Source organism: Suricata suricatta, chromosome 7 (assembly GCF_006229205.1).
Source record: "Suricata suricatta isolate VVHF042 chromosome 7, meerkat_22Aug2017_6uvM2_HiC, whole genome shotgun sequence".
Taxonomy (NCBI): Eukaryota; Metazoa; Chordata; class Mammalia; order Carnivora; family Herpestidae; genus Suricata; species Suricata suricatta.
The window spans coordinates 85,752,360-85,769,488 of record NC_043706.1 but is presented as its reverse complement, the minus strand read 5'-3'; the positions used below and the strand labels follow the sequence as shown (position 1 = coordinate 85,769,488).

The 17,129-nt window shown below is 36.2% G+C and overlaps 1 protein-coding gene across 10 annotated transcripts in view; it reads left to right on the top strand.

Moving 5' to 3' along the window:
* Window positions 1–17,129, top strand: part of USP45 (ubiquitin specific peptidase 45) — a 76,058-nt gene that overhangs the window by 21,936 nt on the left and 36,993 nt on the right. For 9 of the 10 annotated variants that reach the window (XR_003910644.1, XM_029944300.1, XM_029944298.1 and 6 more), the window contains exons 6-8: window positions 8,287–8,426; window positions 8,819–8,914; window positions 12,511–12,641. Coding sequence is in view for 9 of the 10 variants with exons in the window: in XM_029944300.1 (XP_029800160.1) it covers window positions 8,287–8,426; window positions 8,819–8,914; window positions 12,511–12,641 (367 nt within the window). In the remaining variant the exon portion in view is untranslated. Of the gene's footprint in view, window positions 1–6,451; window positions 6,588–8,286; window positions 8,427–8,818; window positions 8,915–12,510; window positions 12,642–17,129 lie in introns of all 10 variants that reach the window. The other variant, XM_029944299.1, reaches the window with a different exon arrangement.

The window sequence follows — 17,129 nt, the reverse complement described above, 5'->3', positions numbered from 1 at the left end:
CTAGGAATTAGGGGACTTTTGAGAACAGACAGGTGAAGTAATTATTATTTGGTTCCAAGGTAGAGGAATAGTGGGGCAGCAAGTTTTTTCTTTTTACCCTTTAAAGAGTAAACTTTGCATCTGCAGAAATAGGCAAATTACATTAATACTACATGACTGGCTTAGGTAATTGCATTAAGCAGTTGAGGAGACCCCAGTGCAGCTTCCCAGAAGAATACTTACAGCTGTGTAGATTTCACATCTGATGCTAGAATTTGCTAAAATTAAATAAATAAATAATCTGTCTACACGTTTCCCCTCAAATACATACCAAAAAACTAAAAACAACAAATAAAATCCCCTTGTAATAAAAAGGTCACATATAACACAAGACTGAAAAAAAGCAAGGAAGGTTAATTGTGAGACCCACTGAGAAATATGTACTACTAAAAAGCGGGCCAGTGTTCTCTGAAGGCTGATGAAATGTGTCACTTTGATAGTCTTATAAATGTCATGTAAATATTCTACAAACACTTACTGAATATAGGCATTCCTGGTGAAATAATATTTAATATTGGTTTGCTTTTTGTGAACTAAATGGATGATTGACAATCCCACATTCTTTTCTTAACTAATAAATTTGGCCCATAATTTTTAATACTGTTGGGATACTATTTGCAGAGAGTTTAGAGAAAGCCTAAAATATGTTCCACTAAATTCATTAAGCTTATGCTTTTGGAATAAAAAGCGGCAAGGTATGTTTGTTCTTTTGGTTTTATTAGGAATAAGTTTGCTGTATCTTTTTTTGAAATAAAGTAAATGGCATATTTAGGATCTGAAATAATGTATCTGGGGATAAATAATATTGTGTCCTTTGATAGTAACAATTTGAATATAATGTAATACTTTATAACTTATTTTTAAAAAGTAATACATTTTGTTTGGCTATAAAGTGACAGTCATACACCTAATAAATTTATTTGCATTTCAAAAATAATTACTAAAAATAGGTATTTCCATGTGTAGAAGGGGTTAAGAATAAAAAGATGTTGGGCATTTAAAAAACAACTTACTATGCATAAGAATTTATTTTTAACTTTTAAAAAATTTATTTTTGAGAGAGATACAGATTGCAAGCAGGGTTCTGGGCAGAGAGAGAGGGAGACACAGAATCCAAAAGAGGCTCCAGCCTCTGAGCTGTCAGCACAGAGCCTGATGCAGGGCTTGAACCCATGAACTGTGAGATCATGACTTGAGCTAAAGTCAAGAGTAGGACACTTAACCAACTGAGCCACCCAGGTACCTCCTACCCATAGAGATTTAAATTCACAGTTCTCCCTCCAAACTCCAGAACACAGAAAATTGTTTGAGTGACTATTTTCTCAGTTCTCCCAAAGATGGTACTAACTAGCTAACTAGTACCCTTGCAAATACATAGGGAGAAGTTAATTGCATGCAGTGGGTGCCTAGGGCATTAGGGCTTAATTCTTCTGAGGAACCCTTTGAGAAAAGCTGCTGTAAACTTTAATAAAGGTATGCATTCACACCAAAGACATCCAGCGATTGATTACATCCAGCTTTTGCTGAAAGAGTAGTGGCCTCGTCTTTCATATCACCACTACCATTTCATTAGTGTCTTACATTATTGCACTTATTAACCTTACTGTTTGTTATTATCCAGACAGAGTAGAGCATAATGGTTAAGATTGTGGATTCTGAAGCCAGCTGCACTGGTGAATCTCCTCTCTATCACTGATTGTGTGCCTCAATTTCATCCTCATCTCTGCAGTGGGGACAGTTATTAGAGGAAATAATGCTCTCACACTCTGTCTTTAAGCGAACTGTAAACTAAGCTTACTTTTCTGTGCTCACAGGAAACTTGGGAATCACCAGCATTCCCCTTTTGGTTTAACCAAGGCAGTTCATAAATATTCATAACTTTGAGAAAAGGTAGATGTTTAATATTGCTTGGCAACAAATTTACTATTCACTGTTTTCAAATTTCTCCCATGAAAGCTGCATTTTTGTGTACTTCCTGTTTATTTCTGTAGGTTAATTTGTTTGGAATTTCTGACCAGTTTAGAAACACCTTAAATTTTGGTCACTGTTCTAAACTACCCTCCAGAAGGATTATACAAAGGGTATAGTTGACACGAATACCTATCTTTCTGTATTTAACTTTTTTTATAGTTTTCAGGCATTTTATTTTTTTTTGTCCACAGTGAAGTTCTTAATGTCATCATTATCAGTTCCATCAGTCTTTTCTGTGAAGATTTTTTAACCTTTTGGGCCATACTTTGAAAGTCTTTTGAACTCCAAGATTATAAAGATATTAACCTACAATTTTTTACATATTACCTATTATATATGTCTGATTTAATAATTTTAAGTTTGGTTTTAAAAAAGATAATCATAGGATCTTTGTATCAGAGTCATTTTTATGGTAGGAAAATTGGAGGTACTTAAAATTACTTTTCAGATAGTCTTAGCTAAGTTTTTGAAAAAATACATCTTTTTTTGCTGGTGCTTTACTCGGTTTTCTGTCTGGTAAGACCTGAGGTCTGTGTAGAACCTACCAGGTCTGTTCAGTTAGTTAACCAGCAACTCTTTGAGTACTCAGATTGCATGCTTAAAGGGAAACCACAGAGATATAAAAGCACTTTAAAATTTTTATCTAGAATGCCTGAAGCCTTCTCAGAATGTTCTTTGTATTCTGGGGTCTGTGTTTATTTTATTACATAAATGCAATATCTGATGACAGTGTTGGTAATATAAAGGAGATAAGAAAAGTGAGATACTGTGGGAGTAGGGGAGGAGCAGAGAGGGAGAGAGTCCCAAGCAGGCTTCGTGCTCGAACTCAAGAACCATGAGATCATGACCTGAGCCCAAATCTAAGATGTTCATGATAACACTTCAGCAAAACTTTTAGAAACTAAATATACATGTAAATTTGCTAAGAAACTGTCAGCTGAGAGTTTAAGATTCTAGTTTAAAAAAAGGGTATCTGAATCAATCTCTAATAATTTGACCTACAGCTATGTGTGCCTTAATAAAAAGCAATGTATTGGAAGTAATACACTATACTTAGTTTCTAAAAGTTTTGTTAAGATGTTATCATGAATATAAGATTTGATATCCCTATGTAGTTCGCTGTGTATCAGTCTTTTTACTCTAAAATCATAAGCAATGAAGTATAAACAGTTACAGATAGTGGTTTATGTAGTACCAGACACACAATGGAAATTTATAGATCAATTGAATTTGAATCGTTAAATCTTATAAATGTACTACTTTGTAAAATGAAAAATTTGTACTTTAAAACACATTTAAGTAGTTCTTAGAATGTCATTTTATTTTCTAGTTATATGACCTGATCTATTTAATATTTAAGTCTAATAGCATAATTAATTTTGAGTCTGTTTTCACAAACTTAGATGTAAAAGTCAACAAACAGACCCTTGCCACTTGTGTGAAGTGGGCTATTTAACCATGAAGTAGACTGTTTCTATTGCCATTGCCCTGTGGGTATGTTCTTTCTGGCAGCGCTGTCCATATTTGGTGGCTGTGCATGGAGAGCCAGGTGGTGCTGCAAAGCATCGCACAGTGAAGCGTGGATATATCTAGGTTCGACATTTGTCATCCCTTACTGCTGAAGGGAAGGGTAAAATCTGTTTTTCCATATGTTTATGCTTTTTTTTCTTGCCTGCAGTTTTGTCCAGATGGTCCTATGAACATTGTTTACTTTAGGATGCTATCCCAGATGTTTTGAAAACTGATGGGTGAATGTGGTACACAGATTTGCATGTTACAGTTTTTTAAAATGCTATTTGTTCTTATAAGAACAAAATTTACTTCTGGAAAAATAAAATATTTATTCCAAGTGAGTGATAAATATATTAAAAGACAAAAACATATGTGTATGTATACATGTTATATGGTTAGTATAATCTATATAGTGTATTTTCCCCCATATTTTTTCATATTAATTAGCAAAAAAAAAACCCACCCCAAAACATTATGGCAATGTTAAGTATAGGAAATACTTTTGAGGAGTCATTTGTTCAGGGTTATATATGCCTAAATATGTAAGATTCTTGCCTCCCTATCTTTTATAATTTTTCTCATTGTGCCTGAATCACTGAAGAGAAATTAGGTGGTAAAATAGCAATAGGTTTATAGTCAAAAGATTGTCTTTATGACTTTGGGCAAATTACTTAACATGTTCAAGACTGAGTTTTGTAAATGTGACATCAGAGTAACAACCTTGCCCAAAAAGATGGACTAATGCTTGGATTTAATGACTCTATCATCTTCAATCTCTTAACAATCACTGTGAAGCCATCTAGTGGCAATTGCTGTAATGAGAGCTGAAACCTGCTTTAGGCTCTGGTTGGAATCTCAGATATAATTAAGAAGTAGACTGCTCTTATTTGCAAACCCAGCCAGGAGCCATATGGGGCCTCCTCTTGTTTGGGTAGTGTTTTTTTGTTTTTTTTTTTAATGTTTGGGGGTTTTTTTTGAGAGAGAGAATGAATGAATGAGTGGGTTCTAGCAGGGGAAGGGCAAAGAGAGAGGGAAACACAGAATCTGAAGCAGGCTCCAGGCTCTGAGCTGTCAGCATAGACCCCATAGGGGCTCAACCCACCGACTGTGAGATCATGACCTCAGCCAAAGTCAGATGCTCAACCAACTGAGCCACCCAGGCTCCCCTTGTGTAGTGCTTCTTAGCCACTGACTGGTTTTGTTCATTTGCTTTACGTTCACTTGCAGGTTTGAATGTTGTCTTTGCTTTTTTTCCTGCTTTGCCTTTTCTCCATGACTGGCCTCTGCATGTCAGTGACCTCTCCATTGATTGTACCAGCCTTTACCCCCCAAGCTCTAGTATGGGATTTAATTCTTATCACTTGTTTTAACATAAGGAAAACAGGAGAAGGGAACTGTCTTGCTAGTTCCTTTCTGTGTTAACCGAGAACTCTAGGGTTGGGATAAGATGTTTTCACATGTTAAAAAGAAAAACCATGGGGGCACCTGGGTGACTCAGTCAGTTAAGTGTGTTTGACTTTGACTCAGGTCATGATCTCATGGTTCGTGGGTTCAAGCCCCACATTGGGCTCTGTGCTGACAGTGTGGAGCCTGCTTGGCATTTTCTCTCTCTCTCTCTCTCTCTCTCTCTCTGCCCCTTTCCCACTCTTGCTTTCTCTCTCTCTCTCTCTCAAAACAAATAAATAAACTTAAAAAAGAGTTAGCTGAAAGACTACAATCAAAAAAAAGAAAAGCCAAGAAGATATGAAAACCACAGTCAATATAAAAGGCAAAACTCATATTAGCAACTCAGAAAATCCAATTAGAAATAAGAGATAAACTTGAGGGGGGAAAAACCAGGAAGTTCCAGGAAATGATTAAAAGTGAGGGCATATATTCAGATAGCTGTAAAATTAGGTGATTAACTATTTGGTACTTAACCTTCTAATTTCTGTATAAGTCTAATTACATGAAATAGAAGTGGGGGTTTTGATTTTTTACTTTGCTTTTCTGTTTGGAGTGTCATTGTAACTACTGTATTGTAAATGATGGAAAATAATTGCATATGTTAAAAAAATAAATTGTGTTATATTAAAAAAGTAATAAAAATAAAAACTTTTAAAAATTAAAGAAAAAGGTGAGGGTATATAGGGGTGCCTGGGTGGCTCAGTCAGTTAAGCGTCTGACTTCGGCTCAGGTCATGATCTCACGGTTGGTGGGTTCGAACCCTGCGTCGGGCTCTGTACTGACAGTTCAGAGCCTGGAGCCTGCTTCGGATTCTGTGTCTCCCTCTCTCTCTCTCACCCTCCCCTGCTTGAGATATCTCTCTCTGTCTCTCAAAAATAAATTTAAAAAAACGTAAAAAATAAGTGAGGGCATATAAACAACAGACATGAAGGACATCTTATGAAGATATGGATTTTGGCACAAATAACAATTAGGGGAGGCTGTCTGGGACAACTTATGTAGTGCTTACCTTGCCAGGTACTTTGCAGATAGCAGCTCTGCATTTAATCTCCTGAAAACCTTATAAGAAAATGTGTTGGGGTGCCTGTGTGGTTCAGACGGTTAAGTGTCTGACTTCAGCTCAGGTTATGATCTCACGGTTCATGAGTTTGAGCCCAGCAACAGACTCTGTGCTGACAGCTCAGAGCCTAGAACCTGTTCTGGATTCTGTGTCTCCCTCTCTCTCTGCCCTGCCCCCATTCTGTCTCCCTATGTCTCTCAAAAAATAAATGTTAAAGAGAGAAAGAAAGAACGAAAGAAAGGAAAAAAAAAGAAAATATGTTAATAACCCACCTTGATTGATGCCTTTTGTTTGGCAAAAGTCACAGGTGCCATGTCAAACCTTATTTGAACCAACAGGGTGTGCATGGCTTCAGTCTGCCCATACCTGAGATTAAAGTTTCTTTTTATGGTGTTTGCTCTCCCCTTCTGTCCCTGAACACAGAGCTACCTCCAGCATTGTTCATCTCTCTCAGTGCTGTCATATAGGAGGACGGGATGGGAGGTGATGTCTTATTACTCATAAGAACTCATCAGAAGCCTAGAGGGCTAAGATTCTACTGGATCTCCTGTTTAATCTGGTACCTTTTTGTTTACATTGAATTTTTATTATGGGTGTTCCCCGCCCCCCCCAACATCACAGCCCTGTGGAGAGAAAGAGCAAGAGTAGAGACATTTTCTGATTCCCATCAATCAGGGGAGATAGCCAAATATTTAAAAGTTAATTAGCAATGCAAGACACTATGTCAGTATTAGATGAATAAAACATAATTGCGAAGAACTACAAAATCTGAAGGTTGAATGGAATATAAAATAATATTTCAGTTAAAACCAAAGGATTGGAGAACTTGGCGATTTCCTGTCAAACTTCAAATTATATTTTGGTTCAAAAAGTAATATGCTGTTAATAGATACGATCAATCATGTTAGTTTATAAATGTTAGAAATTGTCCTTCATTTTCATATTGTTTTTAAACATGATGAATTGATATTATAATGTTCAATTCTGTATTAATTATACCATTCAGCGAGCCCAAAACATGCACTTACATACCATACATATAGGTATTTACTTTTTTTTTTTTTTTTTGCATCTAAGGCATATCCTAACTTTCTTAAAGGGCTGTACCACAGAGTCATTATAAAAACACAGAAAGTCCCATAAGTTTATTAATAATTAAAAACCCCAGAAATAGCAAACTGAGGGGGCAGGGAAGAGGCCCCTAGGCCGGGGGCACAGGAATCCTGTTCATAGCACCTGGCCTGGCCACAGGGCCCTGGTGTTTACCTTTATTATATTATATATATGTTATAATGTAGTTATTAATTTTTTTAACTTTTTATTTTGCCAATTTCAAACTTACAGAAAGTTGCAAGAACAGTACAAAAAAATGCCACAAAATGGTGATTTTCCAATTCCACCATTTCTTCTAATTATTAGTTGGTATTCTCTTCTAAGGAAGAGTTTTTCTCTTTTCCTTCCATTTAAAAAACCTATTATCCGTTCAGACCCATTCTAAATTTGTTCAGTGAATAATAAACTATTAGTATCCTTCTTTATTTTGATATTCTGATTTTTCCAGATTGGACTGGTGGGAACTTAGTATGGCGCATGTGTATTTTGAAATACTCATCATTTTTTTTTTTTAACACTTTCTTATTTTCTGGCACAATAAAAATGTTACAGGTTTATTTTGTTTCTGTGCTGCCCCAAGTTTAGAATCAGGAGTCTTCATTTCTTTCTCTTTTTTTCTTGTTTGTTTATTTTTGAGAGAGAGAGAGACAGAGCATTAGTGGGTAAGGGACAGAGAGAGACACAGAATCCGAAGCAGGCTCCAGGCTCTGAGTGGTCAGCCCAGAACCCAATGTGGGGCTCGAAACTGCAAGCTATGAGATCATGACTTGAACTGAAGTCGGACGCTTAACTGACTGAGCCACCCAGGCATCCCAAAGAGTTTTCATTTCTTTTTGTGGGGAATGATATTTAGGAACTAAGATCTAGATGTTCTCTCATTTTTAAAATTTATTCTTTATTAATTTTTAACTCATCTGGAATTCATTCTTCATTATGGTACAAGGTACAGATGCATATATCAACATGAAAAATTATTTAGTAGTAACATAACCAACTAGAGACATTTATTTGTGTTTATAATCTTGCCCTTTAGGGACAGTGATTCAGGGGGAAATCTACTTAATTTTAAGTAATGTATTTAAATTATTTCAAATTATGAATATTTAATTTTACGTCTTATGTCAGTTACGTTTTCTCTGACTTAGGTGGATTTTCTAGAATCTTAAAACTTTATGAAGAAAAATATGAAGGTGAAAAAAAGAAAGGAAGAAAAGGCAGCAGTGTAACCCCAGTGAAAGGAATCACAAATTTAGGAAATACTTGCTTTTTCAATGCCGTCATGCAGGTAAGAGTCATCAGGAAACTTTTTAAAGTGTAAAAGATTATTTCAATTAATTTATATTCATTGGCACACCTGTAAACTAGCAAATGACAGCTAAGTGTCCCCTTAGAAATTTCTCTTTTCTTTTTGTGTTAGGCCCGCATCAGCCATTGCTGCAAACATGTGTGCCCCCTTTTCGCACAGTGCTTCTAGAAGGCCTTCCCTGTGTTTTACTGTGAATAAGTCAGTAATAATGACGTTTATTAAATGTGAAATGTGCTCAGTCAAGGTTTTTAAAACTTACAAATGTTTTTGCTATGTTCAATAATGTTCAAGAGTGTAAGAGAGTATTCATTCTATAGAATCAGAGGCTTATTACAACTGAATCAGAAGACTTTACTTTTGCTTCCTTTCAGAATTTGGCACAGTCTTATATTCTCTCAGAACTGATGAATGAGAGCAAAGAACATGGTGCAAAACTCAGGATTTCTCCTTCCTCAGACTCTCACCTGGTAAGAAGTATGGCTATCTATATAATAGCTCTTTTAAATGAGCTACTGATGGTGTCAAAATCTACCTTTCAGATTTTTCTGAACTGTTAACAGATGGTGTTTTGAAAAAACATTTTGAAAAAATAATTCAAAAGCGTTTTGTCAAAATAATCAGATTTTAAAATTCTAAAGTTATACCTTTAGGTATAGTTAGGGTTCAGACATATCGTGGGTCAAACAGTACAAAAATATTAAGGCAGCTTTCAAACAAACATACTGAAAAAAACAAAAGGGGTTTGAATTTTTGTTGAGCAAAATGTCCAGGATTCCTATTTGGTAGTTCCTGGTAACACTTCTTAAATACAGCATTTTAGTTCTTTAAAGGTAGATTGGATTTTAATAGTGAACATCTGAACATTTTTTGGAGCCTTGTCTGAAAATGGTTTTAAGCTAGTGAGAAAAGAAAAAACCCTCAGAGGCTGGTGTGGCGCCTGCAGTGAGGCCATGTTGTTCAAACCGTCTCACGGAACGCCAGCCTCGGGCAAGGTGGCTCTGAGACTGGCAAAACCAGACAGAGCAAAGCCACTTCACAGTTTTATCCAAACCCAGACAAAAGTTTTATCTAAACACCACTTAGAAAAATCCCACCAACCTATCTTGATCAAAGTGAGAGACTGCTGCTTCTTTACTAGTTATAGCTTTATCCTTATTCTTGTCTCCCAAAGAGACAAGAACCCCCAGGATATCCTAACTCAAAGATTTATTGAGATACCCAGTCATAGAATTACCCCTGCTTTCTGACAGCATTCAATTGAGAGCAGACTTCAGCTTCCTTAGGCTCTCCCCTAAATTACTTACCCAAAGCTCAAATCCTCTATCAGTTCTTTCCAATACACCATGGTGTGTGTTCTCCCTAAACGCAACAAGTATAAACCCCTCTTGTTCAACTACCTGTGTGTTCCTGGTGGTCTTTGGCTGGAGGGCACTGACACTAGTAATAACCTTTTTAGTTAGAAATTGTGTGTTGTGTGTGTGTGCGTGTGTGCACGCGCATGTGTGTTCGTGTTTTGGAGAAAGACAGTGTATATAAAGCTCATGATCTGACTTTGAGAATACTTAAGGAAGGGGAGTTCTAAAAATTCTTGCCCCAATCTAGTAATCTTGGATTGTTTTTTTTCCTCAAGAAGGCAGTTTTGAAAGACAATATTGTTGTATTTCTTTGTTGAAAGGGCAGCCTATAAACTTATTGCCTGTTCAGCCCCTTAAATCTTTATGGTAGATCCTACTGCTCTCTTCTAAAGTATAGTGAGACAATGAAAACCACTAAATGGAAATTAATTCTTAGTCATTTGAAAAGATTTCCTATTAAATGTGATTGAATGTTAAGTATTGTACATGTCGAACTGTGTTGCAAGATTAGTATAGGGCAATTAGAAATGATAACTGATCACTTTAGGTTTATGTTATTCTAAGAGGAGAGTTTCAGTCTTAGATCTTAGGTCCATAGGACATACAGTTGACCTGAGCTGGAGGGCTGTCAGCACAGATCACTACTCTCTGAATCATCAGTTTCACTTTGCGCTTTGTAAACTATATGCCTTTTGTTTCTTTTCCTTACCTTATTGTGCTGGTTTGAACCTCTGTTAACATGCAGAATAGAAATGATGAGAGCAGGCATCCTTGCCTAAAATCCCCAAATTAGGGGGAAAATGTTCAGTCTTTTAATAACGTTAGGAATGACGTTAACTGTAGGTTTTTTATACATTTTTTTTGTTTATTAATATCTGAAAGTTTGTACCTTTTGACCTCATTCACCCATTTTACCCACCACTCATTCCCTGCCTTGGCAACCACCGATCTCTTCTCTGTGTCTACGAGCATTTTTTCTGTTTGTTTGTTTGTTTGTTTTGGAGTGTTTTGTTTTAAATTCTACATGTAAGTGAGTTCATATGATATTTGTCTTTCTCTGTCTGACCTATTTCACTTGGCATAATGCCCACAAGGTCCATTCATGTTGTTGCAAATGGTAGTATTTCATTCTCTTTTACGGCAGGATAACATTCCATTGTATAAGTATACCACATATTCTTTATCTATTCATCACTTGATGGATACTTTGTCTGCTTCTATAATTTGACTGTTGTAAATAATGCTACAATAAACATAGGGGTGTGTGTATCCCTTTGAATTAATGTTTTTGTATTCTTTAGGTAAATACCCAGTAGAATGATTACTGGATCATGTGGTAGTTCTATTTTTAACTTTTTGAGAAACCTCCATACTGTCTTCCAGAGTGGCTGCACTAGTTTGCATTTCCATTAACAGTACATGAGTGTTTCTTTTTCTCCACATCCTTGCCAACAGTTGTTTATTTTTTTTATTTTAGCCATTCTGACAGGTGTGAGGTGATATCTCATTGTAGTTTTGATTTGCATTTCCCTGATGATGAGTGATGTTGCGCATCTTTTCATGTGTATATTGGCCATCTTCATGTCATCTTTGGAGAAATGTCTATTCATGTCTTCAACATGGCAGAGAACACTTTTGATACTGAAGGACTGTAGAAAAACTATAGCGCGTCCTTTCTGTGGTTTTAGTCAGATGGTAAATATTTTTAATTTTTTTTAATGTTTATTTTTGAGAGAGAGAGGGAAGGAGGGGGAGAGGGGCAGAGACAGGGAGACACAGAATATGAAGCAGGCTCCAGGCTCCAAGCTGTCAGCACAGAACCCAACGTAGGGCTCAAAGGCATGAACCACGAGATCATGACCTGAGCCAAAGTCAGACGCTCAACCTTTTGAGCCACCCAGGTACCCCAGATGGCAGATTTTTTTTAAGGATAGTTAGTAGGAAATATATATGTAACACGTATTTCATAAATACATGAATGAGACAACATGTTTGATAGTTGTCTTAGAAGGTAACTTCAGTAATGCTGCAAGATGGTATTTGGCATTTGCTTTTAATTCATTGTTTGTAAGGAGAGAGGATTACTGGTGAAGATGACATTTTAGAAAGCAAAACTTGGTGGGGTAAAATTCTAGAATGAAGTGGGTTTCTCGAAACCTCACACAATTTTAGCTGCTTTTGTCAAGCTTTATGTCTCTCACTTTTAAAAGAGAGGGAGTGGTGTACCAATTTTGTGATATAATTTCCCATTCCTTATTTTATTAGTAAAGTACTTTGGAAAAGAAGGCTTTGGAGTTTTGCTAATAAATATAATTTACAATTATATGTAGTAAACTGCATTTATTACATATAATTTATGATTATATGGAGATAAATACATATCAAGTAGATAAGTAATTTCACTTTTAGAAAAGCACATTAAGAGACATTTATAAGCAACTAAATATTGGTGATTTCACTCTTAAGCTAATACTTTTATTAAGTAAAGAACAGAAGATGTGAGAAATGTTTGTTTTTCAAGGTAAGACATTTCATTCCATTATCTATTTTTTTAAATATTCATTTTATATGTGTGGGAATAAAGTTTCTTAATATGCTTGAGGCAGTTTAGTTGTCATCATTTAAAAAAATTATAACTTTTAGTTTTTAATAATAATTAATTTTAAAGTTGAATATTTCTGACAAAGAGTTGATCATGTTTTTTAAAGGACCCATTAATGGTGGAACTTTCAAGCCCTGGACCATTGACCTCAGCCCTGTTCCTGTTTCTTCATAGCATGAAGGAGACTGAAAAAGGACCACTTTCTCCTAAAGTTCTTTTTAATCAGCTTTGTCAGAAGTGGGTGCATCTAAATTTTTGATATAAATAATTATAAGTTATAAAATTCTAGTGCATCACTTAATATGGGTAATTTCACTCTTATTATAACACTTATTGTCTAGACTCTCAAGAGATTAGGAACTAATATTTGTTTAGTTGTAGCTGTGTGCTTTATGTAAATTATATCTCATGATACTATGAAGAAGTGCTTGTTTATCCCCATTTTATAAATAAGGAAACTGAGACTCACAGAAATTGAGCAGCTTACTTAGTTGTATAGTTACGAAGCCAGGATTCAGATAATGGTCTGTCCTGAGTCAGAAGCCCATGATGTAATCATAAAAGTAAGAAAACTATAAAATTGTAAAATCTAAAAGGTGCTAGAATATGTCATCTGAACCCAGTTTTCTTATTTTTACTATTATTTTATTATCATTTTTTATTATCATTTTTAAAGTATACTCTTCCCTCAGTATGGGGCCCAAGCTCATGACCCCAAGATCAGGACTTGCACGCTTTATCCACTGAGCCAGCCAGGTGCCTTCCTTACATTTTTCTTTTTAAAAAATATTCATTATTTGGGGTGGGAGCAGAGAGGGAGAGAGAGAGAATCCCAAGCAGGCTCTGGGCTGTTAGTGCAGAGCCCAACATGGGGCTTGATCTCATGAACCATGAGATCACGTCCTGAGCCAAAATCAAGAGTCAGACTCTTAGCTGACTGAACCATCTTGGTGCCCCTTTCCTTATTTTTAGAGATGAGCTTCAAGGCAAAAAGAGTTTAAGTGAATTTCATAAGATAGTGCTGTATGTTCAAAAACAAAATCCTTGTGTGCCTGGAAATAAATACATACCATAAAGGACCTGACTCAACTTTAATGCTTTCACTTTTTCCTTCATCTAAAAAACTGGAGAACTTACTTGTGTCAGTTACTTGCTAGACTCTAGGGGTACACTGTGTATAATATATTAAAAATAGATCTTGTCATGGAGTTGATGCACTAGTCCAGTCCACAATTACTAAAATATATAGAAACAAATTATTTAAATGGGAACTTATATTTTTTATAACTCTAGGCTTTAAAATTTTATTTTAATTTAAGCTAGTTACTTGTGCAATGGTATAATATTTTAAAGTTAATTTTTTAAAAAATAATTGTGAAAAAACCACTTACATGAGTTCTACCTTCTTGAATTTATTTCTTTTTTTCTCTTAAAGTTTTTATTTATTTATTTTGAGAGAGAGAGAGAGAGAGAGAGAGAGAGAGAGAAAGAAGTGGGGGGGTGGGTAGGAGGGGAGTCCCAAGCAGGTTCTGTGCTGACAGCACAAAGCCCAGCGCAGGGTTTGATCCCACCAACTGTGAGATCATGACCTGTGCTGAAATCAAGAGTTGGATAAACTGGGGCGCCTGGGTGGCTCAGTCAGTTGAGGGTCTGACTTCGGCTCAAGTCATGATCTCACGGCTTGTGGGTTTGAGCTCTGTGTTGGGCTCTGTGCTGACAGCTAGCTCAGAGCCTGGAGCCTGCTTCAGATTCTGTATCTCCCTCTCTGTCTGACCCTCCTCTGCTTGCACTGTCTCTCTCTGTCTTTCAAAAATAAAAATAAAAACCATAAAAAAATTAAAAAATAAAGGAGTTGGATAAGCCAACTGAGCCACCCAGAAGTCCCCACCTCCTTAAAAATTTTAAGTATACAGAGGCACCTGGGTTGCTCAGTCGGTTAAGTGTCTTACTTTGGCTCAAGTCATGATCTCGCAATTTGTGAGTTTGAACGCTGCGTTGGGCTCTGTGCTGATAGCTTGGAGCCTGGAGCCTGCTTCAGATTCCGTGTCTCCCTCTCTGTTTCTCCCCTGCTCACACTTTGTCTCTCTCTCTCTCTCTCAAAAAATAAACATCTAAAAATTATTAAATATTTAAAAAATTTTAAGTACACAAAATATTGTTGACTGTAGATGGAATGCTGACTAGGAGATCTCTAGAGTTTGTCCATCTGGCTTGCCTAAAACTTTACACCTATTGATTATGCCTGTTTCTCCTTTACTCTAGGCCCTAGTAGACACATTTGTACTCTTTTATTTTATGAATTTCACTATTTTAGGTTCTTCATATAAATGGAATCACACTATTTGTCTTTCTGTGACTGGCTTATTTCACTTAACATACTGTGCCATGATACTTTGAATGTAGTACAAAATATAGAGGGTTTATTATATATTTAATTTAGTGGGCAAATGCTGTTTTTCAAAACCTGAAGGACAGATAATCCCATAAAAGCCTCAGAGACTTTGGTACCTTACAGAGTTCAAAAGGTTTTAGAATTAGAAATTTGTGGGGGCGCCTGGATGGCACAGTTGGTTAAGCGTCCGACTTTGGCTCAAGTCATGATCTCAGGTTCCGTGGGTTCGAGCCCCGTGTTGGGCTCTGGGCTCACAACTAGCTCAGAGCCTGGAGCTTGTCTTCGGATTTTGTGTCTCCCTCTCTTGCTCTGTCTCTCACCAACTCTGTCCCCTGCTCACGCTGTTTCTGTCTCTCTCAAAAATAAATAAAACATTTAAAAAAATTAAAAAAGAAATTTGTTTTTGGCTCTCCAAAAATAACTTTCTTTTGCATTCTTTTGGTTTTATAAAGATTTATAAATTTTTAAACATTGTGCAAATAATAGGTGCTCATGGATAGAAGTTCAAAGTAGTATTTTATGTTTTTCAAAAGTGATTATACATGTACAGACATATATATACAGATTGTTTACAACTTGTTTTGCTTAATATGTTTTTTTACATTTTTCCATTTTAATGCATGTGGATATGACTTATTTGATTTTACGTGTGTGTGTGCTGCACTTGTGAGAGTACATCAGTAGGATATATAGAATTACTGAATCAAACATCATATCTTGCTGCCTTGCTCAGTTCACAATGGTTACAATAGCCCCATGTAGATCCTTTGGGATTTCCTATACAGATAATAATATCATTGGTAAATAAAGACCATTTTATTTCTTCCTTTCCAATTTGTATCCTTTTTGATCTTTTTCTTACCTTATGTAACTGGCAAGGAGCTTTCTTACCTTATATAACTGGCAATGTTGGAGTGGTGAAGTAGGCATCTTTGCCTTGTTTCTGATATTTGGGTCAGAACATTCAGTCTTTCACATGTAAGTATGATAACAGTTGTAGGTTTTTCATAGATGCCTTTCATCAGGTTAAGGAAATTCCCATTCCTAGTTTTTTCTGAGAGTTCTCATCAAGAATAACAGTATTTGGGGGCACCTGAGTTGCTCAGTCAGTTAAGCATCTGACTTCAGCTCAGGTCATGATCTTGCAGTTTGTGAGTTCAAGCCCCGCATCTGTGCTGACAGCTCAGATCCTGGAGCCTGCTTCAGATTGTGGGTCTCCCTCTCTCTCTGCTCCTTTCTCGGCCACACTCTGTCTCTCTCTCCAAAAAAAATAAACATTAAAAAAAAGAATAATAACAGTTTTTGATAAACTCCCAATACCCATTTTTCCTTAAATAACAACAGACCTTTATTACTTAGATAAATAAACATTGTGTATTACCATTGCTATACCTCAAGAGAAACCATGAGATAATAAATATTTTTTTCTTTTAGGAAAAAAGAATGGGTATTGGAGTCTCTTAAATGCTTTTCTTACATGTATTGAAATAATCATACAGGTTTTTAAAACCATTGCCACAATCAGTGTGATGAATGTACGCATCACCCCCAAAAGCTTTCTTGGATCCTTTCCTGATCCCTCTCTCTGGACTCTCTCCTCTAAACCCCTCCCCTCTGTACCACTTACTTGTTTTTTGTAACTGTAGGTTCATTTGCATGTTTTAGATTCCTATATATAATGTGTACTCTTTTTTTGGTCTGGCTTTTTGCTATAATTATTTTGAGATTCATCTACATTGTGTGTATACATTACTTGATTTTTGAAAGTTGAACCAATCTCTTATAGTTTCTATTATAAAAGTGATTATCAGAACTTTCTACCACTTGCAGTGAATGTTGGGAGCAAATTCTTCAACTTTCTTCTGGATTCCCCCTCCCCCTCCAATTCTTGTTATTTTGCAGTAGTTTTAAGGATCACAAAAAAGTTGCAAGAAGAGTACAGAGTTACAGTGTACCCATTATTTAGCTTTCACCATTGATAATATCTTATGCAACAGTGCATTGTCAACACCAGGAAATTGACATAAATGCAATACTGTCAGCCCTCCTACAAATCTTATTTGGATTTCATCAGCTTCTAATTTTTTTTAATGTTTTATTTATTTTTGAGAGAGACAGAGACAGCATGAACAGGGGAGGGTCAGAGAGAGAGGGAGACACAGAATCGGAAGAAAGGCCCCAGGCTTTGAGCTAGCTGTCAGCACAGAGCCCAATGCAGGGCTTGCACCCACGAATTGTGAGATCATGACCTGAGCTGAAGTCGGACACTCAACTGACTGAGCTACCCAGGTGTCCCTGGGTTTCACCAGCTTCTAAAGGCACTCTTTCTTAAA